General features: G+C 37.5%; 1 protein-coding gene across 4 annotated transcripts in view; it reads right to left on the bottom strand.

Moving 5' to 3' along the window:
- PARD3B (par-3 family cell polarity regulator beta) overlaps positions 1-27,143 on the bottom strand; it is a 385,570-nt gene that overhangs the window by 220,236 nt on the left and 138,191 nt on the right. For all 4 annotated transcript variants that reach the window (XM_079311454.1, XM_079311453.1, XM_079311452.1 and 1 more), the window contains exon 5: positions 4,147-4,238. In XM_079311454.1, the coding sequence (XP_079167580.1) occupies positions 4,147-4,238 (92 nt within the window). The remainder of the gene's footprint in view (positions 1-4,146; positions 4,239-27,143) is intronic.

Genomic DNA, 27,143 nt, shown 5'->3' on the forward strand with positions numbered 1-27,143 from the left:
GAATTCAGTGCTAAAAGCTGTGACAAGTATCTATCTGACCATTTGCCGAGTATCAAGACCCTGTTCTTACTATGGAAATCTTTCTGACCTAGTATAGAACATGAAAAAAAGGCACAGAGAAATACAAAATTTTATATATTGATAGCATTAGTTTGGCTGCCTTTACCCTGCACATCATCTTTACTTGCAAATAAACAACAAAAAAGCCACCTTCAGAATTTACAAGGGGATTGCCATTAATTATTCTATTAAAAAACATTCCAATGACCCAATGTTTTAAGTCTTTCTTATAGTAAAGTTCAAATCTCAAAATGTCAGATTAAAATTTTCAGACTCCCATGGGATACAGTCCTGAAAAGTTTCCCAGTATTTCTGCAGTGAAATGTTTTAAGATGATCTAGGCAAAGCACTTCCCATTAACTTCTAAGCAGAGAAGCCAAAACCCCTCCATACTCACACTCATTTACTACATGTGCAACTCATTTCACCTACTTAAACCAGTGAACTGACTTTTCTTCAAATCAAACAGTTTTCCTGCTTGAGTAAGGAATATAAAACAATCCAAGTCTGGATCATAAAGTTCAACTGACTAGGCTTCTCAGTTATGAAATATTAATCATGGTACTCTTTTTCTCTGCTTCCTTCTGAAATACCCATTATTGGCTGCAGTTAGAAAGGGACTCTGACCTCAGACAGGTTAGTGTTCTAATGAGAAGGCTCAGATCATTTTCTCAGGTGTTGAGCTGCTATTTTGCTCAAGCATTTTAGGCCTTAAAGCTTTTGCAAACTCAGTGACAGCAAGGAAAACAGGGAAAGCAGCAGGGCCAGCAGTAGTTTTCTTTCTTCCATAGCCTTTTGTCCACAGGCTGGAGTAGCTCACAATTAGGGGGAAATATTACCGTTATTAATATCTCTTGATGTGGCTTATTTAAATGAAGGGTTAATGATCTGATGATACCTCACAGCTCTAATGGCTTTAAAATTCAACATGAAAAACACCTGAATCAATCAAAATTATGCATAACACTTTCTTTCAGAAAGGAGACAAATCAGATACTAAGATGGTTGTTTTACTGCTTGTGGAAAAAATAGTTTTATCATTTAATATTATTTTATTAATAAAACCTTCCTTACTTACATTCTATCAATCAAATAAAGATAATTGAGACAGACAGATGGTCTCTAGTGACTCATTATTTCCCTTTATAAACCTTCTACTCCTCATGAAAACACTTTTGGAAAAACAGCTTAAAAAACTTGACATACAAGAAAAAAGCCAAACAAAAATCAAATCATTGCTACAAAATTTAAATTATTTGACTTTTCAATTCCTGTGAATTTCACAGAACTAAGAACTAACTTTGCTTTACAAAATACCACACTCAGAATCTCTCTCAAGTTTACTGTTTGAATAAAGTGGAACATTTTACAAATACTCCAATACAATTCACAATTTTGATGAAAAATTCCTCAGTACCCCATCTCAATTCTTGCAGGCAAAACAGTGTTTTTTAAAATCACCGCAGGATATAGGAACCCCAAACAAAGCATATTTTGGTAGAGTAATTCTACTGTGACTCTATGAAAAACTGCTCCTTTCTCTCCAGTTTGTTCCGATTTTCATTTGCTCGGTTGGTTTTGGCCAATATTTTTCAGGATTGAGACATTTCATCCCAGAAAAAGAAAAAAACTTACCAATACAAAAAGATTATTTGGAATATCATGTTCCCTCTGCTCTCTAACTGTTCAACATTTGATTGATACTCTGGCATCAATTAAATGGATCCCAATCGATATTCTTTATCATTTTTCCTCCTGTGTTCCTATGTCAAGACAGTCTTCAGAATTCAGCAAAAATTGTAAGAGATCTACAGAAACCCAAGCTTATTCTGGTCTGGTTTGTGACATGCCAGAGAAGACCTGGCTCCTTCAGAAAACTGATTAACTCTGAAAAGTATCACAAGGGGTTTTGTCATTGTCAAAGTTTCCAATAGCCACCAAATTACAGAGCAAACAAGTATCAAAAACTTCTTCTGAAGAATCCCAAATGCAAGCAACAAATTGTTTAACTTGACAAACAATAATATGCTCTCAGAAAATTCCTAAGAGGACTCAGATAGTCTAAAACACCCTACTAAAGGCATAAGGAAAACAGTAAATATGAAGAGCGTGCACAGAGCTTGATTAATCCCCATTACAAATTAACGGATCAAGAGACAAATGACTGCATATATTTGGTGATGCATAATAATTACCTCAGGTGAAACAAGCTGTAGAAGTCTTTAGCAACATACCATGAACAGAAAATACGCATTAGCGACTAAACTAAGTTCTATACCTGCATGATGAACACTAATTAGCAGGCGTGTAACTCAGAGGCCTGGCAGGTGCAGGGAAAGCTGGAAAAGCACTCCAGTTCCCTTCCATGATGAGACCATTCTAAAAATATGTATCAGTATCAGAAGGCAGGCAAAGGAATTACAAAATGGCATAGGCACTGGGTGACAAGGAGGCCCTCAGGAGGGAGGAAAAACCCACACAGAGTCGAAAAACACAACTGTACCAACATGATAAAATTGCACATAAAACTACTGAAATTATGACTCAAAGAACAAGAAAAACTGAGACATGAATTCCCTTGTAAGGAAAAGACAAATTTTTGACATGCTGTGAAAGGAAAGGTGATCCTTCTCCACTAACCCTGGCATGGCCCAGATCAGCAGCAATGTTCGAGTCCCTGCTCTTGCAAACTTCCCCACAGGTGTGGGGCACATATTCATGCCTCTTTCCCATACCTCATGTAGGTAAAATGGGAATATTACGACTTGTTTTTTCTCAAATGTTTGCAAGGATAAATGCTTGAAGATTAAGGCGTGCAGATACTGTTTATTTCATGAGTTTTATCTTATACTGTTTTGACAAACAACTATAAGCTGCAGAATTATAGCAAATGACTATCTGCCATCATTAAAATTGAAGCAGATTAATTTTTCACATTTTAGCTGTCACACAGAAGTTTGTCATGTAACACTTCTTAATTTAATTATACAGTGTGCTATATATATCTCAGGAGTTCTGCAACAAACACGAAATACTGGACACGGTACTGAATTCCTCTACCTACTCAAAGAGGTGACTTCAGCACGACCTGAATCACCAGTAAAAGTGAAATTTCAGCTTATGATGAGATAGAAAAACAGCAGCATGAAAACACTCCAACACCACTGAGAATCTGACCAACTTACTCTATGGCACCCTGGCTTGATAATTTGGTGTAACAACTGCTATCTACAAAATCATTATTTTTCAATTTCATTTCAGCCATTTAGAATTTTCCCTTGGATTTCAGGAGCAAGAAACACTATTGTTCATTACTAAAACTCTAGAGAACATCTAACTTCCTCTCCTCTTGTTTCAGCTATGCAGCTCTCAAGTTTTACTCCACTGGCATCCATAGATTATATATCTACCTAAGTATTGTTCAAAATTTAGACTGGTTAAAATAAAAGCTACTTCCCAAAATGTCAATGTGACCATGATTACATTGAGATACAATAGCACAGGCGATTTCTTGTTTGTCAAAAATGAAGAGAAGGATTTACTTCACCTGACTTCTCTAGTGAAGGAATGCACAGGGAAACATTGCAAATATTAGCAATAGCTTACATTGTGTATAAACACAAATACAAAATCTACAACAGGATATAGCGAAGTAATAACGTTACCACTCAATACTGGAGGTGGCACTTAAACCAAAGGAGCTAACTTCAGGATCATAGGGTTCAGTTAAAAAGTTATTTATTAAGATACAATATATGATTTAAGAAGATCCTCTATCTCAAGACACGAAACACTTGCAGGACTCAATAGAAACCAAAACCCAGATTTCTCCCTTAATCTTGTACTGCAAAGAGCAAAAAAAAAATCATTAATATTCATCAATGAGAGTATCAGATTGTCACGCTCATATATGTGTTCTGGTATGTGAATCAAATGTAATTTTAGGGTGGAAAAGGCAGGAGGAGGAAGATATCATGATGATGAGAAGCACAGTGCAGAACCAGAGGTGCAGCTGAAAGGAGAAGTTATTTTTGTATAAACTGATAAATCACACCTGAGCTAGCACCAAACAGAAGATGTTCCTACCTGCTAGGGAGCCGGGCCCTCTGAGCCAACAGCAGTTCTGTGGGTCCAGTGAGGTTCACCTCTCCATCCTGAAAGGATGCCTGGGAAGCAGCCTGTTGAGAGATTTCAAAGCACATACTGAAACTATGTACGTAATTACGCAAATAGAACAACACTGTCTTTGTGCTTTTAAGTCTGTATTTGGAAGAGAAAGGCAGTCATAAAATAGGCCCACTCTGAATGGAGCACCTGTGACACAGTGTTTAGAGAAACAGGAGGCTATCTAAAGTCCTGCTCCTCATGCCAGTCCCACCATCCTTCCACAGGAGAAGCTTAATGTTGTAAAGTTATACTCTTTACTTTCTTCTCTGCCTATCTAACCTGAATGCCATTCTCTCCCACTCTGAGCCTTTCTCCCAAGAGATCACAAAGACCTTGAGTAAACCCAACAGATTTTTTTTTGTGCTCTATTCCTTGGCAGTATTTATCTGGCAAAGACATATTTTCAGAGTAGCTTCCCAGAAAAAGAAATTATGCAGCCATGTTGACAATCAGACACAAAAATACAGTGCACACAGAATCCAGACACCAATTCTAAAGCTTTTGAAAAGTATTATTTAGCTTTCTTTTTGTGATCTTTGCACTCAATGTTTGCATTTTTTTCATACTGGGAGAGGGAAATAGTTACCATTGAGATAAGACCACTGTCAGCAGGTGATGTATTAGCTTTAACATACTGTACTTCATCCCAATCCTTATGGCAATAATGTAAACAGAGCAAAATCTGTAACAAAGACCTTTTTTGGAGAGGTCACTTCTGTCAACTCTGCAACAGGAATAGAGCTGGAAGACATAAATCTTCAGCTGTCAACACACTAAGAGAATTCAATTCAGAGCCTGATCTTAACTAGATTAAGGCTAAAGTTAATAATTATTTTTTCTTGTTGCTGCAGTGGTAGTTTTCCAGTGTATACACGTGCCATATTAAGTTATCTCAAGGCAAAAGGTAGCAACGCTATAAATTAATTTCAAAGAACAAAGCCAACTAGATAGGTAATTTAATTTTCAATAAAAGTTCTACACACGGGTTATTAGAAGTTCCAGCCTCTCTCAAAAGATTGTTCTATTCAAAAGATGGCTTTAAAGTTTTGGTGTTTCCAGTCCCTCAAAGATTTGTAGAACTTATTTTTAGTTTATAAGTATCAAGGGAGTTTGGGGCAAGTGTGGGCTGCCTTGTACTTCAAACTCATGAGCAGCCTTGCAAGCAAATGCCCAAGACATAAACTAAGCTGGATACCTTTTGGTTCACATGGTGCTTTTGAACCTGTAATACTGGTAGTAATGCTCTTTGTGAGTTAATTAGAACAGAAGCCAACAGAGCTGGCTTCAACTGCAAGACCAATACAGTTCACTCAAAGTGAACTTCTGACACTAATAAAGAACCTCTTTTAAAAGTTGTGTATTGAGTATGTGCCATCTCTTCCAATCACTTTTCACAGTGGAACCACATGTCAAGGAACAATTCTTGTTATTTGAAGTATATTCCATACTAATCTCGTAAATCAAGAGTTCGACCTCAAGCAGTGCATTACCAACAGAAATCAGACACACAGCCTTCCTATGCTAAAACCTCATCTTGACAAAAGCTTTAAAAAAAGCGTTGTGGTAGCAGCAGATGCTGGAAGCAGACAAACCCTTTAACAACAATGCTCCCAACAAAGCTAACCTCTGGTAGCCTGCCACTGAAAACACTGGTGCTACAAAGGCTCTTCTTCATGGAAAGTTAAATACAGTGCCATGAGCAGATTCAGGGTTGTGATGAACTAGACCCTTTTCTCCCAGACACTGGCTGCAACACAGTACATGAGAGAGAACATGCTACTCATGCCTCAGAAATGCTTTGCCATCTGAAGTCTACACAAGCTATGCTATTTCTCTGTTTCTGGGCTTTTGGTTACTATTGTTTTTGCTGTGGTGAGATCACATCCATGCTTGTCCCCCATCTCCCACTTCTTGGGAAACAGATTTCCCAGCAATGATAAACGCTAATGTTCAAAACACAATTCTGTATCTAATTTCTGCTGACTGATATACATATTGTTTTTTTTATCAGAAAGGAAAGAATTTTGATCAACAAGTATAATCTCATACTTCAATTTGCTTTGTGGCACAGCACAACATTGCTAAGAACACAGTTACATTCCAAGACAAGCAAGCCGTCCTCACAGAAAGGTGGCAACAAACAGCTTTCTTTTCTGCTAAAAGACAGACCAGCAGAAAGTATCTTAAAGCTGGATAAGCATTATTATAGATACTAGAGACCTTTGGAAGAGGTCATCAAATTTATAAACATATCTCAGATCTTTCAAGGCATGATCATTCCTGTGCCAGAAAATAATGGGGTAACCTTGTGAGGCACCTGACAGTCCTACATGCCCACATTTTAACCTTTCCACAAGATAAAACTTCCATGAGGAATTACAGTATGAAGTTTGGCGTCCATAACACTTCCAGGTTGCTTTTTTGTTTCTCCTGTTTATGTTTTTTTTTAGGTTGATGTGTTTGTTTGTCTGTTTATTGTGGTGTGGGGGTTTTGCTTCTTTAAATTCAAGGGCAAAAGCTTCTAAAATGAAGTTATCCTCTCCTGACTGGACAGAAGTGTGCTAAAGGATTTCAGAAAAAGTTCAGTGTCAGAGCCCCTATCCTGCACACCACTGCCTGTTTAGATTTGCAGGAGTATAGTGCTCCCACATATCACAGATTATCACATGCTCAAGTCAATAAACACAAAACCAGATGTATTTAATGGCTTAACTGATCAAGGAAACATGAATCACAACACTGACATTATAAGTGAGCTCTCTGAGATGAGATTAGAGCTCCAGTCACGTAACAATCACTATAAATGGACAAATTCCTTTCATACTTGAGCATTACATTAGAAGCACAGTAAATTCAAACAGATCATCTCCTGACAAACAGAATAATAGCAAACCAAAAATGCACAATTAAAGACACCGTCAAAACCAATGATCCAATACACACAAGAATGTTCAATTTCTTGTTCAGTTTTTAAAGACTGATTGTCAATTTCTCAATAGTAGCAGAATTAAGGACACTGACTAACAAACCTTGACTCAAATTCAGTTGACACTGTAACAGATTTACAGTGACAGAATTGCAGTTTTCACTTAGGACATAGGAATAAAATGCAAAATGGTGTGGTAAAAACAAAAGCCAAGGGAGCATATGTATCTAAGAACAGTGGAAGTTTTTTAATATATTTACATAGTGATAATTTGAATTAAGCAATTTTCCTTAGTGCTACTAAAAGCATGTTCTTCAAATTAGGAGTAAGCAGAAGAGAGTGATTCTAGTAAATAATAACCCTCTGCAAACAACTGCAACCCAAATGCTAGGAAGAGTCTTGTATTCATTATGTGAGAGCTCTTAAGTGAGGTAAACACGTACATGAGGCAGCAGAGGGAGTGACAGAGTACATACCAATAGTGACATTTTCTGCTTTGTGAACATCCACTCTTCTCAATTCAACAGTCAGCATGGGCATATGTTAGCCCCAGCAAAAACTATTGATGCAGTCAGTCATGGTCTTATTGAGCTTAGGGAATATGACCAAGTCTATGTTTTTTTTCTTTAATTTTTGGAAAGGCTCATTTCATAAAACCCACTAAATATCAGAGAGGAAAAGCAATAGTGGCATTTTTGGACAGAGACATGAAAGTATCCATTTTTGGCTAGAAAGAGGGGGGGGGGGGGGAGGGGGGGAGAGAGAGAGAGAGAGAGAGAGAGAGAGAGAAGTGACTGAAAATAGCCAAACCAATCATTTGTGTTACAAACCAAAGGTGCAGCCCTGAGCAGTCAACACAGCAGTGGCTGCCCTACCAATCCCACTGCTCTGTTTTCTCACTATCATTGCAACAAAAAATCTGGATTTTGGTATCTTAAAAAAAATGGCCATCAAACACTAGCAATAAACTTGAAGGAAGTAAGATCTATTAATAGAAGAAATACAAGCATCTACTCAAATGAGGACTCAGACTTGTATACCCAAGGGAAGGTATCTTTATCTGAGACTTTCTTCTAATGACAAAAGTGAAAATGTATGTCTGAAGTTCCAGTTTCCAGTACTCTACTCCCTGAGGGTCTCAGCTCTTTAAAACAAAGGAAAAGTATCCAAATCAAAGAGCAGAAGGTCATGGAGCAGGATGGCAGGCTGCGAAGCTCCCTCTCCCTACTTGGCCAACAGCAAACCTTCTTACAAGAAGGTTCAGTAAGAGTTCAGATCACACCAACATAAACAGTGAGATGCAAGGAAACCTGGGGGTGAAAGGGATGCTTAGTTTACAAATGCAGGAAATGTCTCATCTACTGCTCTCACAACAGACAATTTTAATTACCGTATTTAAAAATTGAACATTTTTAGCAACACTTTCAGGATCATGTGAGCATTTCTGACATCCAGAATGAGTCTAAAAAGCCATAGCACTATATTTAGCTTTAAAAATCAACACTTTCATAAATATTCCCAAACCAATTAGCCCGTGTTATAAAGTTGTTTACCTTTACCTAGAACAACAAATGCAATACCTGACATGACATACAGAAGGACCATATAACTCATGGAACACACACATAATGGCCACTTGTTATTCAGTAATAGTATAACCAAGTACAGGCTAAAATATGACAATCCTATCTGAACCGAAGTTATACTTATCTTGCTGTAATGCCTAACAGTAACATTCTATGCTGTTTTCAAGTTCTGCCCAACTGTACATGACTTTTTAGGTCCAAAAGGCTTCTCTGTGCCTCACTTGGTCTGTTGGGACAAAATGTAAGTTGTGTGTTCCTAAAATGGCAAAGAAACTTCAACCACAATAACCACTGCCTTTCATTATGATACTCGTTAGCCTCAGTTTGCAAAAAGAAGAATGCAGCACACCACAAGCTTTCAAAATATTTCAGATTGAAAATCAGTGTCTCTCTTCCTCTATTTGGCCTTAAATCCACAAAGAGGCTAACTGAAGATGTGGCACTAAAACCTTTCATAAACAAAACTTTTATCTTATTTTTGTTGCTTTCCATGTACAGAATCAGGTTACCCCTAGGCCAGGGAACAATCTGGCCAAGTGAAATACATTAACAAGCTTCCAGTAAGCAGAGACCTGTATTATAACTGTAGCAGTAACACCACTGTGTAGGAAAAAACTTTTGTAACTGAAAAATCTTGGTTTGGACTGGAACAGAATTATATTCCTTCCTAGTACCTGGCACAGTACTATGTCTGGGATTTAGTAAGAGAATAATTGACAAACTACTGATATTTTGGTTGTTATTGAGTAGTGCTAGCCCTCAGTCAGGGCTTCTCAGTTTCCCATGCTCTGCCAGAGAGGGTGCACCAGAAGCCATCAGGGAGCACAGCTGGGACAGCTGACCCCAACAGGCCAAGGGGATACAGAGCCTAGAACATCACAGCCAGGACAAACTGGGGGAGCTGGCAGGGGGAGGCCAATCACTACTCAGTGATCAGGCTGAACATCAGGCAGTGGGTGCTGGGCAATTGTGTCAGGCATTGCTTGTTTTTTTGGGTGCTGTTCACAGTCATTCAAGGATTAGATATGAAGTTGGTATCAACATCTGTGTTTTGTTTGCTTGGTTAATCTTTCATTACCAAGATAATAACAGACTAACTTCCAATCTTCCAGTCCACACAGCTTTACATAACACCCCAAACCACTTCCTAAAATATATGCAAAAATGGTTTAGTATTGCAAAGGCATGCATAACAATGCTTCAAAATATTCCAGATTAATTTTTTAATTTAACATAGCTTTTCTTTTTTCCTTCTAAATAAGCATAATAAAATATAATTCACACTGTATTGCTAACATCAATACATCAAGGGTAGAAACCAATGCAAAGGAGGCTAACAAAATGCTGCTAAACTGAAGGAAAAGTCTGTTACTGTGTATTTCTTATTTTTCCAGTGGTCTGCTTGATTGAAATCACTGTGCTATAGAACGTGGGAAGTACTTCTAAACAGCTTACAATACTTCCATTTCACTTACTGATTAAACTACATCATCCTCTCAACTATTCAGAATGAAATTAATTTGAAATGGATAATTGATGCAATTGTGCTGTATCTACAAATGCAATTAATCACTTGCTAAAGATGATTTTTAGGCAGTCAACTATTATGAAAATAAGAATCACACAGTCTCTTTCAATCTTGTCAATTGAAATGTATTCAACTGGACTGGTAAAAGATATTTTTCAACATAAAAATAGCCGTATGTCTTCAGATATTTTTAATAACATCCAAGTGGATTCATGTTTAATTAGCAGAGCACAAAGAAAAGCCATAATATAGTACAGCTTTTAGCAATTACATGACAGTTTCAGGAACCACAACAGCAATATTTTTCCCCTCAACTACCAAGGGATTTCTTGGATATTGTAGCAAGTTGTGATCTTGGCATTTAAAAGGTTATTTCAAACCAAGGACATAAATGGACACTCTCCTGAGAATCAGTCTGGAGTGAGAAATCATGCCCCCAGATTGTTTGTTAACAACTCTCTGCTGAGGGTCATCATTACAACTGGACTGCACTGGTGGAATACATACTCTGTTCAGTGCAAACACTGAGCTGCCTGAAACCCATCCCCAGCACAGCCTGTACTCTGGCTGAGGTGGCACTGAAGCAGATTCAGAGCAACTGCATCACAAGTGTAGTGCAGGAGAAGTGCTCAGTGTCTTTAGGAAAAGTGGGACAGGAACATCACACACACACAGACACACATTGTCAAAGTCACTGCTTATGCTTTACCTCAGCGGTCAACACCTTCAGTCAGAATAACATGAGAGCAAATTCTCAGCAGCAAACAGGATGTGCTGAGCCCACGACACCAGGGAAGGGTACCCAGCTCCTGGGCTAAGTGTGGGAGGCAACCTCATCTACCCTCCTAACTCCTACTGGTCCCAAGCCAGCAGACACCTTGGAGTCCCTGCCTTCTACACCGGAATAGATCATTTGTATCAAACCCAGCTCCCAGGGAGCAGCAGAATCAGCAGGAACCAAACCAGGAGAGCTTCAGTTCTTCAGGGACACAAGGCACACCAGCCAGGTTCCCTCCTCTGCACTCCCACTGAGCTCTTCTGGATGTGTTCAACCTCTGCATGTGAAACACAGCTTGGCAACATCACCCTTCAAAATGCTCTCCCTGACCCTTCCTGCTATACCTACTCTCAATTTGTTTCATTCTAATCATTCAAAAATCTAGCTGAGGAGCATTCTCTGCTTGGGGAAAGCAATGTCCTGTTTCTTGAAGTTCTACACAAGCAGTAAGTTCTTTATTATTGAGAGCATCGAGGATTACTTTAGGCCTAAAGATCAAAATTGTTATAGATGATTTTGGCAAGAGAAGTCCGAGAATCTTCATATGAAAAACTTCTTTATCACTGAGGAAAAAAAAAATTAAAAATTGCTAGTTATAACAGTACCAGAGAGTTCACATCTTCCTTGGCAGTTATTTTGCATGGGTGAAGGGATGGAAGAGGTGCAGCTGGAGTGCCTAAGTATTTCAATTTGTGAAGGGCTGAGAGAAAAAAGAAAAATATAAAAAATACCTCAGTTAAAAGCCTTCAGAAGTAGCTTTCCTACACATAAAACTCTGGACTTAGGCCCAACATTTTTAACAATTTCTAGGCTGAGGTGTGAGCAATGCCTTTTCCAGAACAGCAGAAAGCTGCTTTTAAAAGCATTGATGGTATATTGATAAATACTAAGATTTGGCACCTCCACTGGCCAAGAACCAACTCTTAAAATAAACGGAAATGTTCCAGTAAGGGTGAAAAAAACCCCCAAACCAAACAACCCACACACCAACACCAACCAAAACACTACTGGAAACATAAGTAATATGGTGTATGTTCACAACTTTTAGGAGCTGTCAATATTGGAATAATTACCTAAAGGATGCAGTTAACTAGGCAGCCATATGACTACTGGCACCTTTAAAAAAGAGGATATGTTTATTAGCTCTCTCCCCATTCATCATGCTGGATTTAATTGCCTGCACTGCAAGCCTACAGAGACCCTACAGAGCAATATCAGGAGGACTTTGTGCCCAAGTCCGTAGTATTTGCACCTCAGCAAGATTGTTAATGTGAACTAAGCCATGCTTAGAGCACTTGAAATATTTTGGCTGACCTCCTATCTGCTAGGACATTAATTTTTTTATTTTATTTACCTTGTAGTGTTTTTATTATACTGCCATATTTTAAGGACTGTTGCTAAATTTATTGTCCAGAAATACATGGCTGGCCTTTTATTTATAAAGAATATTTAGCAGTGATATCAACAGTGCAAGGCAGCAAAGAAACAGGTGTTTCCAAGCTACAATTTGTGATTTTTTTCTGTATCATCCATTTGGAGACAAAAATTTATGTTTAAAGAAGGTGCACAAACTTTGGACATCTGAGTTACTATATAAGTTATTTGTAAGCAATTATTCCCATAGCAACAAGCATCATTTAAAAGTGCACTATCATTAGCTCCACAAATGCACACAAATCCCTTCTTTTGGTTGGAAACTGCCATTGGGCAATTAATATTGCAAAAACTAGGAAAGAAATTAAAGTTTCTACAAGATAACCTACAAAATTTTCTCAGACCAAGAGAATACCACCATGACCTTTCTTGACTTGACTCACTGCTTGAAGCCTCCCAAGATCTTTAATTGACAAAATATTTTACAAGAGGTTTGCAAACTACAAAGCTGCATTTTGACTAATTTCTTCTTTGTTTAGAGAGAAACTGCTTGTATGTCTTTTTTAAAGTAAAGAAAAAAAACCCTCTTAATCCACTATGCATTACATCAGGATAATTTCTTCATAAAAGCAGCACTTAGAGGACATTTATATCTTATCTAGACAGTACTATGTATTGTATGTCCCTACTTCTCCCACAAATAAAATTTGAATTTTATTCCCACCACATAAAGATACTAATTCTGAACACTTAAAAAAAATAATCCCACAAACCTAATGCAAAATAAAGAAGACTTTACAAATGTAATTGCACTACTGAATCAAAACTTTCTGCTTTTGTCACAATAGACCCTCAATATTATCTGAAAGGCTTCTAAAAAATGTGTATTATCTATGAGCTCAATGTACAAATGATACTTTAACCTTGCATTTCTATTCCTCACAATAAATTCTTTTCTGACTTCATCAGTTTTTTTATCAAAATGAAAAGTACATATGTCTTCACCACCACCAATAATAGTGGGAGTGAACAACAAGGGTTTCCAAAATTCAAAAATCAAACCCATTCTCAGAGTTAAAATCTGTCTTCATTAAAGATTGCATTTGATATTTTGCTGTTAATTCTATTTATGAATGGCTCATATAATGTGAGGCCTTAAACACACTAAGTTGGTCAGCAGGAATCCACAGATCCACTGATTCTGTAACAGCAAGGATAATCCCATTGCTACCATCAGCCAACCAAGCACCACTCCCAGCCTGTGAGAGCCAGTGTTAAGCTTTGACTTGGATCTGAAATTTCTATTCATTGCTTTGGAACAGTAATATCAGTAAGATGCTGCAATGGTGTAAGAATGCTTTTTCTCTTTCAGCAGTCACAGCTATAGTTATATCTAAGCCAAGAAGGCAGTCACCTCAGCAACCAGCACCAGAGGAAACTATGAAAGAGACTGCCCCATCTTCTCAAACATGCCTTTTTGTAACACCTCACTCATCAGGGATACCCAACACAGTCCCTGTACCAGTAATCCCTGGGTCACACACCCAAAGCCCACTACAACCCAATCCACCTGGCCCTCTCTCCTCCCAAAAGTCAGAGCTGTGCCATGGAATGCAAGGCCTGGCTGGGGCACTGATCTGCTGATCCACATCTGCCCTGTGCATTATGTATGATCATTACAGTGCATTATGTTAAGTTTTCCTCAGTGTGCAATGTATGTTAGTAATTGCTAGTTACATTACTACTATTCCTCATATGGGATTATCATAGTGGAGCAACAGCACTGATTAATCAATTAGCATGGATTCATTAGAGATGAACGATAGGGCAATGTAATTGTGTTTACTGAACAATGGATGACAGTGTGCTTAAAGCCCAGGATTTCTAATAATGCTATATACATAACATTATGAATATTTAGAGCACACTCACTGCAAAGCTAGAGAGACAAAAATCAGGATGTGACTCTGTGTGCAAGTAATGCTGGAGCCTGAAGAATGTATGGATGGGAGAGCCACAAGACAGATGGCACAGTTAGAGGACTTTTTTAGCTTTGACTAAATCTTTGTAAAACAGCTACAGCATTTCCTGTACTCCAGAATGCACAGGCATGTCTGCACAATACAGTGGCCAACAGTATAAACAGTCAAAGCCCCAGGTGTCTCAGAAACATTAACCAAGCCATGCTAAGCTTAAGAACATGAAAAAACAGAGTTCACTCTATGAAATAAACAGAAGCATACAAGGGGAACTGAAAGCCTTTTGCCCAGATATCTGAGGTGAACATCCCTGACTGTGTGTCCTTGTCAATGGCTGAACACTAAGCTTACAACACTGAAGAACATAAACACCAAACTCCCACACACATCTCTCCATACATGATTTGTGCCCTTTAGGTACCAATGCAATAGTCAGAGACCCTTCTTCTGTCTAATGGTAGTATACAGACTTGCCAGAAATTCATGTGGATATCAAGGGATGAGACAACAATTAATCACTTGAAAATATGGTGCAAAGAAGAGATATTGAAATATAGCTTCTGCTGCACTCTTCCTGAAAGCAGAAACTATAAAGGAATGTAAAATGTTACTTTGCTAAAAAGTTAAAGTAGAAAACATATTCTCTATTATACTGCAGGACATCAGAAATTGTCATGTAAGTCCAATAACTGGGTCCCATGAGAGAGCCAATCCACAGCACAAGGACCTGAATGCTCTTGGAGATCACTCAACCAGTATTTTCCCAAGATGCTTCCACAATGTCCAGGGAACCACAGTCTGTGATTATCACAGGGCTTCCTCAGCTTGGAATGCTCTTGAATACAAGGTACTAAGAATTACATTGCCTGTTTAGATCAAAGGCACTTTCACTCCTGCAGGGAGTTAAGTATTCCTCCTTAACTTTGTGGGCTGCAAATTTATTTACTTTCCAAAAGATTCACACATTGAGTTAATTTAAAATTTACCAGCTTCCTCCACTCTAAGCAACTTATGGAATCAGTGACTAACAGTATTGTTCTGCATACATCTTTATATTTAACCATTTGTTCTACATGCTTAGAGAGGTTAAAGTCTCAAGAGAAACTTTTTAGATTTATACCTACACATAAAAAAATACACCTGGTATGTGCATACATGAATTATAAAGTTGCAGATGAAGTTCTTCAAAAAACCTTATCTGGCCACAAACATAATATGTAGATCTCACAGTATATCCCAGTACAGGAAGGAATTATCTTCAAAAATTCCCTCCTTGGCTCTGGGCATTCTACAAAACAAATTGACTATCTTCATTCTCAACAAAATCTCCCCAACACCGTGGCAAGAAAAATACACAATGGCCTAAGGAAAAGAGAACACAAAATCATCTTGCCAAGCCTCTATTTAACAGGCAAGCCCTAGATTAGATATAATCCTAAATTTCTCTTTGTTGCTACACTTTAAGCCAAATTTAAAACAAGAATTTGTTGGAGAAAAAACAAGCCACCTACTCTGAAGATTTTTGTAAGAAACCATGAGAACATCTTAACATACAGAGCACCAAACAAGTAAATAAGGGTTAAAATGTTGTCTGAGACTCTTCAAAGAATTGAGTTGCTTGCATTCAAATGGGAGAAAACATGCTGTCCTACATAAACCCCTTGATCTCAATCCCAATTCTCAATGGAAATTAAGCCAACTGTGTAGCATTTTAATTCTGCTGAACTGTATACAAAACCTTAGTTTAGGATCTGAAAGTGCAGGCACAGTGTTATCCTGAATTTATGAGTGAGTATTATTAATAAACCTGAGCTGACTCTTGTGAGCCAAGACATTACTATCACTGGCTTATCTTAAACCTAGCAGGAATTTAGACTAGAGATGGATCACCTGAGAGTATATTATTATTTCCAATAAATCCTTATGAAGCATAATGGTATTTTCAATCTCTCCTAGGGTTTTAAAAATCATCATAAAATAACCTTTCATAAAATGATCTGGTTCATGTTAATTATTAACTACATATTGAAATAACAGCACTGGTTAGTAAATAACTTGACAGCACTAAAATTGCAGAGTAAAAAGACAGGATTTATCACATGATTGAAAGGCAGCTGGGTGAAGAAAATATCTTAAGCAAAGATATATCATGATATTTGCTGGGAATGAAATAGCACAGCAATTATAAGACCCTACAGATTAATTAAACTCAGAACATTTTAATGAGCGCAGTTGTATCTACTAATCATATTATGATGGGGACTCTCACAACCATTGTTTTTTTTTTATTTTTTTTTGGAAGAGACTAAGCAAACAAAAATCCCATGGGTAACTTCAATTTCACACTACAAAGTTCTTATCACCAGAAACAGCTTTTCTAAGTTTACAGGTGGACTTAATTGTACTATAGTTGTTGACTAATTGCAGCATCTCTAATTGCAAGAACAAAGGTCAGAGAAGACATTGCTGTTGCTTAGGTGAGCTTAACAGGTGACGTGGATAAATGTATAACTCTCCAAAAGACAGAAAGCAGCAGGAGATACCAACTCTCCTATTTCTTGCATGTGCTCCTGGATAAACATTCTGGTCCAACTCAATACCTCTTTCCTTGCTTTTGAGAAAAATACAGGGAAGGTATACCAACAGAAGTGTTGGCAATAAAAAGGCCTTTCAGCAAAATTCCCAGTTTCTGCTTATTCCTATCTTAAAATAAACATTCTCAATTATATCAATAATTTCCTAGAAACAAAATGTCACAGAGACCTATTTAGCACGTAAGTGTTTGCCACAAAGTGGAAGGAAATAGCTATAACCTGTCTCCTTACATGCCTCTGTGAAGCTCTATCATTTCCTTACCTCTCCACACAAGATGCTCAAACTGGTTTCAGATACACAGAAAAACTACACTCTGAGCCAAAAAAGTTCCCTTGTTCCTAGTTCCTCAGCACTTGGAAACCAAAAGCATGGCACCAAATAGCAGAATAAATCAAGTCTGGCTACCTGAGAGGGCCAAGGTCAGTTAAGACAAAGTGAGGAATGTGACAGATGCACGAGTTCAATAGATCTTGGTTGTTTATGAGGCTTCTCAGCTAAGACACATGAAGCCAGATTTTTTTAAACATGAATATTTCCTTAACTTTAACTTTCCTTAATTTTAAGAAATGTATTGAGAGAAAATTTGAGTGGCCTGAAAAGTTAACGAAGTTTTTATACATGTGAATTGCTTAAGCTTTAATCTTCAGTAGAATATGCTTAGATACAAAGCACAGTACAGTTTTATATACCAGTGAAATATTTTAAACACCATTACTTATGAAGAAACTCGATGTTACTTATCCAGGTCAAATGGTAATTAAAAATACTTCTCAAGAAATGGGGGGAGACTGGCAGCATGCTGGGGGTAAGGGTGTGGGCTGTGGTTTATAGATGTTATTTGTCTCACTCCTACTACGTATGCCAAGATCATCAAAATTTACTAGTTAGAAAAACAAATTGAAAAACATTTTGTACAGTTGAGTTTCTTCTGCTATCACATAGAAAAGCAAAGCTTTTTTTCTGAAGATTTTATAATTGCATTATAATTGCCCAAAGCACTGTAAACTACAAGAGTTTACGTGCATCTCTCTGATATTGAGCACTACTAATCTGCATATTTAATGGTTCCACATCACTGCAATGCATTCTGGGTACTCACAAGTAAAGACATTACCTTTTCTTCTAGAAAAAAAAGAAGGTAGAAAGAAATAGCTTCAATGAGTTACTTTGTGAAGGAAAGAACAAGGTAGACTTCCTAAAGAAAAGCCTCCCATTCAGAGATGAACTTTACCAAATTCAAAAGCAACTGAAGGAAGCATTCACTGCTTTCTTCTGAAAATGAGCTTAATAGTCCAGAAGATGATACATCCTGCAGGCAAGAGCAATACATCTTAGACAAAAGTTGCCCCCAGTAGAAAAGAAGATCATGGAGGGAATGGCATTTTTTCAAGTGTCTGTGCATAATCTCATGCAGGGCTTTAAGTTTCAACCAAAAAAAAGCAGTGTGAATTAGGCATAATATTTTAATAGAAACTACTGGATACATGAAACAAAGCACTGAAATAACAGGGTAATACTGATCTGTATTGCTAAACTGATGTACTGCTGCATTTTAAGCTACTCAGAGGTTCTGCAATTTACATTCACTCCTGTACAATGGTAATGAAGTGATCAAGCCTGGAGATCACAAACACAGGGGCCTGGGGAGCTGAACTCCAGCGCAGAAACTAGTCTGAACAGTTTCCTCAGGCATGAACTCGCTACAGCACAGTGTCGTGAGCACAGGAGGAGTCCAGGTTCTAAGAGGACAGAGATAAGGCTTTCTATTTGCTCTATCCTCTCCCAGCAAATAACCCTTTCCTGTTTAAATGGTTACAGATTTCAATAGAGACAAGTTCAGTCAGTGAAAGTTCACTGGAATTTACAACAGGAACCAACCAGAACACTTTCAGGTATAATGACACTCGATCTGGACTAAGAATAAGTTTGTTTACTTTGTGCAAGTATCCCTGTGGCTGTATCCAATTCCAACAGCTACAAGTATCATCAAGTCTGGAAAACACAAATGGAAGGATTGAGGGAGCCGAGTGCAAAGTGAAATAAAGTTTGAACAGTTTATTTTTGTTTGGTTTGTTTTCCTTAAGCCTGAAACTGTCTTACATACCAGTAACAATCAAACAGGAACTGTTTAGCATATGAAAGCAAATATTATTTCTGTTGTTAAGGCTATTTGAACATCTGATAGCCTCAAGCAACCCAAAGGGGCCCCAACAACAACAGCTCAGCTTAAAAGTCAAAGGGCAGATACCTTTGAAGTGAGAGATTACACAGAAACAGCAGTAGACCTTGAAGTCTGGACTGACAGAAAGAACCTGAATCTTTCAGAGTAAATTCTATTCATCCTCACAATTCTCTTGAAGGCAAAATAGGCATAGTGATGTTGAATGCCAGAAAATTTAAGGGCAAAATGGTCTCCCCACAAATCCCTCCAGTATGGCAACAGGAAAGGCTACCAGCATTTCAGAGAGGTTCAGCAAACAGCTCTGGAGAATAATTCTTGAATTTTTAAATATTTTTTGACCTAGCTAACTTTCATTTTACTGTCTGGTAAATATGAGTGATAGGGAACCTCTGTCAAAGAAAACATGAGCAGCATCTAGAAAGAGGATCCTTTGATTTTTTGGCATCCAGGCTGAACAGGCACAGAAGTTTCTAGGTAAGAGTGGGTGAAGACTACTGCTCACGAGCCAGTTCAAACTAGAGGCAAAGGTAAGACTGGATTTCCAGTTCTGCAAGTGGACTGATTTTTAGATACTTACAACACAATTCAGGACACAGATAAGGTACAGTCTGGAAAACAAATGCTGGGTTCTAGAAGCAAGTAGTTTCAAAGTGGAAGCTCACAGTTGTGTCTCCCAGATCTTTACCTGTATCCTCCATTGGTGATGAGACTGGATGGCACAGGAAAAATAAAACAGCAATTACCTTTCTGTTGGGAAAGGGGAACACAAGCCACTGCTGCACAGGTAAGGCTGTGGTTTTGGGAAAGGACCTCACCCTGCCCCTCTGGAGAAATCACACTTGTTTGTGCAATTGCTGCTTCTCACCAGTATGGAGAGGGGCATTAACATGGATAAAAGGCTTCCATAGGTCTGTAAAAGCTGTTACAATTACTTGGTATCAAAGCTGTTCTAAGACAAAGACTTGTAATTCCCCTTTAAAACAAAGATTAATAGTAACTGTGCACCCAAGAATTGCAACACTAAGAGCGTATTTGCTACTGGCATTTTTCATTTTATTGCTGCAGACAATGACTTCAATTTGTGGTCAACAGACCTCTAAATTCCTTGACTGCTTTTAGAACATCATAGAAAGAAACTATGAAGATCTAGTATAAGATATGTCTTCCCTGGAAAGTTTTTGGGAGTCAACAAACCAAAAAAAATTGAAGTTATAAACCATATTTCAGATTATAAACTGGTTGGCATTTCTGACACTGGCAAAGACAATTACTTTTTTTGTAGGGTTTTTTTCAGTGAAGGGACAGAAAATTCTTGGCTTTTGTTTTTCAGAGATAAAACTGAAATATACCAAGGACTACTGCTGGCTTTTCTCCTGGATTCACTTCTGATTTATTTATAGGAGGGCTTTCTACCTTTACCTGCAAATGTCACAATTGAGCTCATGACTTTTATATAGTTTCTTGGTTTAATAACTATGGTACGTACAGCACATGTTCTGCCTCTGCTCCTCTCCAAAAATAAGCAAAACCTAATCACGTCTAAAAACTAGTTTATATCTCACTGTTCACAGAAAACAGAAAAAGCTGGGCACAGATAACCTAATTTTCACCTGTTTCTGCTTACTGCATACACACTAACTCAATTTAGATTGATCTGCTAATGTTTGCAGACTTACTACAGTGGCACAAGGGTACTACATCCATTCAGCTTATTCTTAAAAAAGACAAACCAAGATGAAATGTTGTTCATACTCCTTTTTAATTTTATTTTAGCTCTTTGTTTATCTCTTCACTTCAAAGCACTTCCAATATGAGGCACAGTTTCAGTGTGACAACTTTGTAAAATTAAAATAGAAAAAATGTGCCAGCATCAATCTGCTTTACATTGGAAAGCACAACAGCCTTGAGACAGAAATGACGACTTGTGAGAGTAAGCTATAATGAACCCAGAAGTGCTATCTAGAGTAGGAAAAATATATTAGACTGGAGGCTGAACACTCCTGAAACAATTTTTCTTCCTCAATAGGAGTCTCCTATTCCCCAGTTGCAGTGTACAGCCCAGTCTCACTCCAAAAGCAAGAGAAAATTATCAGTATGAATCCCCACAATTCTATTGGCTAGCATTTTTTATTTGACTTGGGGCTACTTAAAGTCCAAATTAAAAGAAAAAAAAAAAAAAAAACAGCCAGAATAAAACTGAGTCTGCAAGGGACATCCCCCACCTGTGATCTGGTTGGGCAAGAAGGTAGGAAACAACCCTGGCAGCAGGAGCCTCACCAAGCCAGGGGCAGGGAGATCCCACCCAGCCAGGGCACTGATAACAAGATAGCAGATGAGGCTGAGCCAGCCTGTCTGCCCTAACCCTGGGTGTCTGCACCAACAGGGCAGGGCAAACAGCCCAGCACACAGGAGGACACCAAACCTGCCAGCTCCACCCCCAGCTCCCCAGTACAAAAAAGGACAAATTCATGGCAGGACAAGCACATTACTAAATACAGTCCCAGTTAAGAGGGAGGCTACAAAGGGCTGATCCCAACAGTACCAGTCAAAATTCATGGCAGATGTGCCCAGGTAGCCTGGTCCTTCTCAAATTTCAGTGTTGCTAGAAAATAAGTTTTAATCTCTAGTGAGCTGTATTGTCAGATTCCTTTGCACAGATATCCTTTCATTACCTGTGAACCGCAAGACATTGATCTAGTTCCTATTCTTTTCACAACAATGTACCTGAGGTGCAAATTCAGTTCTCTCAAAATACATTCTTGGCAAAGGGCACCACATGAATATATATGCTACATATGCATGTACAGAATTAGTGGGTAGCATCGCTATATATTTCTTTCCCAAAGACACACTTTCATGCTAAAAGGAGCTTCCAGCAGGCTTTCCCAACAGGCAAAGACATTCTTCTGTCTCCTGCTTGAAAATTACATTTTTTCCTTAAAAAGCTGGTGAAAGCTATAAACTTGCTTTCCAACTTTAATGTTTACCTTTTAACTTAATACCTGTTCATCAAAGATGATAGATTATATTAACTACTTTGAAAGAAAAATAAACCTGTTATAAATTACATATATTACATCAAAGGATATTTTTCCACTTGGGTTTTGCTGTCCAGACTGAAGAGTGGTGCCAATCAGCCCTGAATGTGTATGTTTGGTTGTTGCAGAACAAAATACTAGCAGCACTGGAAGAGAAAACTAGACCTGAAGTAATCTTACTTATTCAATAAATAATAAACAACTATTTATGTGATAGTCAATATCACATTCACATGAATATAGAATGATATGCAGTAAATTCTAAATATCTAATGATTTCCAGAAAATTTCAACCACTGTAAACCTAGAATCTACATGTTGCTCCTGACCTTAAGAGGGAACCAACACATCAGACACTAGAAGTCTGATTACTATAAAAGTAATTTTAACAGCACTAACATCAATAATTTGATGTTTTAGACACTTGTGTAGTATTATAAATACATGTAATTGGCAGCAGATTAATTTCCCAAAAGTCTTATAATCTTCTGGCATACTGCCAACACATTTTTTAAAAAAATTATTTTATTTATGAGTGCATGCATCCGGTTCTAATGAACTAATTTTACCTGTAAATATCAGTGTTTGTATAACTGATGACATAAATACAATAAAGTTATCAACATGCCTCTCAAAACAGCCTTTTGAAAGCAACAGCTACACATAAAGCAGACCATGAAAGGTAAAAAGGCAGCAAATCACAGCCAGGCATAAAGCAATCATCAGTTTAGTGTACAATCACAATCACAGGTTCAGTGTTTTGTAAATTCTGGGATAGCTTTGTTATCATTAACATGGTAATCCCCAATCTAACAGTATTTCTTCTGTTCTGAAATGCTTCAAAGAGATAAAACATACACCATAAATTATCTTGCACGTACTAACTAGACTATCAGTTTGACCATAAGACAGCATCCATCTCATACCACCCTGTTACCAATGGATGGACTTGCCTATGAACAGTGATCCAATTTCCCTTCTCTTCTGGGTGATGGGATGGAACACCTTCCCAGGCTTAACAACAGCCAACCAGAGACAGAATGGTCTGAAGACTAAAGTGGAATTGATTTATTTTACCCCAAGTTAATTCTGCTATTTAGAAATTTACAGTACAACTAGTATATAACAAAAATATTGTGTAAAATTGCTCTAGTCCATTCTGTCTCTACTCTCCTGAACCTCCTCAACAGGAGCAGAAGGACTTACAATAAAGAATTTTGCATTTTTTCCATGAGGAACAAAACATTCCAATTCAAGGAACCACTGTACAGCAGACCACCTCAGTCACCAACATTTTCTGGGTACCTTTTGTAGAATATTCTTCCTTCAGATACACAACATTACTGAATTCACTCTCTCAAATAAAAATTCTAAAACATCCAAGATGGCTCATACTTCTTATGAGGGAAATGCAGATACATTTATATATCAGCCACACTGATCTCACAGCTGGTCTCTGTGCCACAGAATTTTCACCAATACCAATAATTAAAAAATTCCACAGCTTTGCAGAAGCACATGGCAATATATGATACCTATGCAGCTATGGTGATGCTACACACATGTGAGGAAAATGTTCCTATATTCTTTTAGAAGACTATACTCCTTGGCTGAAAAGAATGCCACAACAGAAACAACTGAACAACAAACACATGTGTCTGTAAGAACTGGAATATTTCACAGCCTTGACTGATTTACTTAATTTTAAGATGCAACATCCATATTTTGGCTACATCTTTTAAAATCAGATTGAAAGGAATATTCTACCAGCTGATAGAGAGATTTTTTTTTTTTTTTAATTTGCGACTTAAAACGCTTATTTTGTTCCCCAGTCTCTCTTTTCATCATGCTTACAATTTCTCAAAGAAGTGTTATACAAAATTCACCTTGGCATATGTCTCTTCTGCATATTCTGAAAGAGAATTCATTTGGGCTTTTATGGAAAGTGTCAAAAAATGAGACAACAAAGACTAACTAGCCCTTGCTCAGTAGTGCTGCTTGCAAAATTACTTTACCCCGAAACAATATTTCTGTTTGATTCTCATCTTACTGTTTGAAGGACAGAAAAATGTATGCAGATCATAAAAGAAAGGGAGGAGTGGGGCAGGAAGTAAATGTCACATCTTAGGAACTTTCACCATATTCTTTGACTGACTTGAGGCCAGGTGAAAAGAAGGGGACTCCTTTTGTTTCTGTAAAGCTGACAGATGTACCATGAACTTGACTGTACTTCGTTATTCCAAAAGGCACAGGAAAGAAAAAGGAGGAGGCCAATTTATCTCCACAGGTGTTAAAACATGCAATCAGGTCGGATGCACCCTGTTAAGTCAATGGAGTAAGCATGCTACAAGAAACAGCAGCTCTTTCATTTCAGGTCCAAGTTCACATCACTCTAAGACAGCTGCCACACAGACAACAGCACAAATACCAACACAGAGTGAAATTCTAACTCTAAAATACTGTGATATGCTCTCAAAGATACCATGAGATGCTTCAGTGCAGTCACATTACATGGTACGGTTCAAATACTCAAATACAGAGAAGAGGTTATTACAGCCTCCCTTGGGACTGACACAAGAAGGAAGCTTTTTACTTGAATCTTAGAGAGAAGCTTAAGAATCCATATTGAAACCTATATTAAATCAAGACGAATTAAAGGAAAAACTTATTGCTACTAGTACTTTAAAGCAGACAATTAAAAAAAAAAAAATAAAAAAAAACTAAACAGAAGCCACTACTCATTTGTTCTGGAAAAAACCACCAACAAACCAAAAACATCTTACAGGAACAACTGTTCCTATAAGGTCTTTCTGGGGGGTATTTTTTCCCCCTTATGATACTGCTTGGAATGTGTAACACTTTGAATAGGCAAATATGGTTCTTAGGATCAGAAAAATGCCGTAAGAACAACCGTGCCAAGTGAGACCACAGGTATGTCCATCTTCAAATATCAGACTGCCTCACAAACTGCTAATCATTGTCCCTCATAGTACAGAATAATAGTGGCAACAATTTGCTCTTGCATCAACACAGTTATTCTGCAGTCCAATCACTTCCTTTTAGCTAAAGATTTGCCAATTTACTATATTGTTTATGTCTTAATTTTATTTATTTAAAGTTAGTTCAGAAAAATTATACTGCCAATGTTACAACAGAAGGTCACATTACAGGCCAGAAGCAATCATTGCAAAGACTAAAAAAAATTAAAAGTGGGATGTTTGTTCAAAATTTTAAAGCTCACTAACTCACCCTTACTATTTTTGTCTATATTCACACTGATTTTAGTTTATTATTCCCAACTCAAACATGTCAGAACACCTGCAACAGCAAAAGAACACAGCATACAGAAGCACTAAAATATTCCTCCCTCCATTTCAGTTGTCAATGTCAGAAATTGTTTCACTGGCATTGAGTAAAATCAGGACCTGCTACCATAAAATCCAACCAAATGTGCAAGTTTCAGAGAGACTTATATTATTATTTTCACACTCAAAAACCTGTAAATCCAGATTAGTTGAGACACCAGCTACACAGGAGAACAAATCTCCAGATTAAAGTGTCTCCAACACGTTGGGTAATTTAGTGGTGAAAAGGCCTCAGCTAACAAAATAAAATAACAAAAAAGAAATCCCACTTCCTCAGAGTGTGAATAACTGTCAATCCTGTAAGAGAAACAAAGCCACATATCTGACTTTTGGAGAAATACAAATATTAAACAAGATGAGAACTTCATGTGACAGTGCACTGGAAGATGACATATTAAAAAAATCCAAAGCTGATTTTTTTCCTAATGTCACAGCAACACTTGTCTCTAGGTAAATATCAACGATCTCTAATATTGTTCCTACTTATCCATTGGATTACCATATTTACAGGAAAAGTTACTCAGTAGTAGGCATTTCAGTAGGACACTGACTGAGAACCTATTTTATTTTAGCTAAGTGTTCCTAGAGCTTGACAGTAAATGATATGCATGAGCCATGTTGACTGTCATCTTCCACTTTTGACTGTCAGACATGGAAGGAACTTGCTAATTTTCATTCCAATTTCAGCACCATGAGCCTGTTGTATAAGCTGCCTGCTAAAAGCTGCTCCAGATGGAATGACAGTATTTTGTAGGACCCCAAAGATGTAGCTATAGAGATGACTAAGTGTCAACAGCATTGACAGCATGACCTTTTCCCCCTTTTTTTGTCAACAGTTCTTATTTCCACCCTTTAATTTTTCCACATTTTCTATAAGACAAGCCATATAGGAAAGCAAAGAGTTTCAGTCTCTCGGGCATCTTGGATCACCTAAATCTTATCTACTGACTGCACAAGGCAGAGGACAAGAGAGAAAGGTGTATAAACAATAAAGTATTTTCAAAATTGCTGCCAAGGCCCAAAATTCATGTTAAAGAGGAAACAAAATCCACTCTCTTACTAACATAAGAACGATGAAGAGCTTTAGTGATTTTCATTAGAGATACTTTCTTTAATGAATAGCTAGTAAAATGCCAGTACTCCTCACATTGGAAACAACCTGTTAACAATGAATAACAACTTCCACTGATTACACCATTTTTACTGATAATTTATATACTATATTAACATCACAGAACATTCATTATTAGCTCTTATTACAATAAATCACAAAAAGTCTACTTACCCTGTTGAAATAAAATTATGTAAATTACACCCACTGCTCATTTTAAACAACACAGGTAAAACAATACAATTTTTGTGACACACAGGCTGTGCAAGGAACACAAAGAGCACTTCTCCACACACACACATACTGCCTAGAACCCTCAAAAGAGGAAATTACCACAGGGTACTTCTGTCCTTTTTCAGATGAAAAATCTAGTATTCTGACAAACATTTAATTTACATTTTTTAGTTTTTTCTCTACAATGTAAAATAATTTCTTTTTGACACAGAATGCCACA

The sequence above is a fragment of the Erithacus rubecula genome (genome assembly GCF_903797595.1).
Source record: "Erithacus rubecula genome assembly, chromosome: 8".
Classification (NCBI taxonomy): Eukaryota; Metazoa; Chordata; class Aves; order Passeriformes; family Muscicapidae; genus Erithacus; species Erithacus rubecula.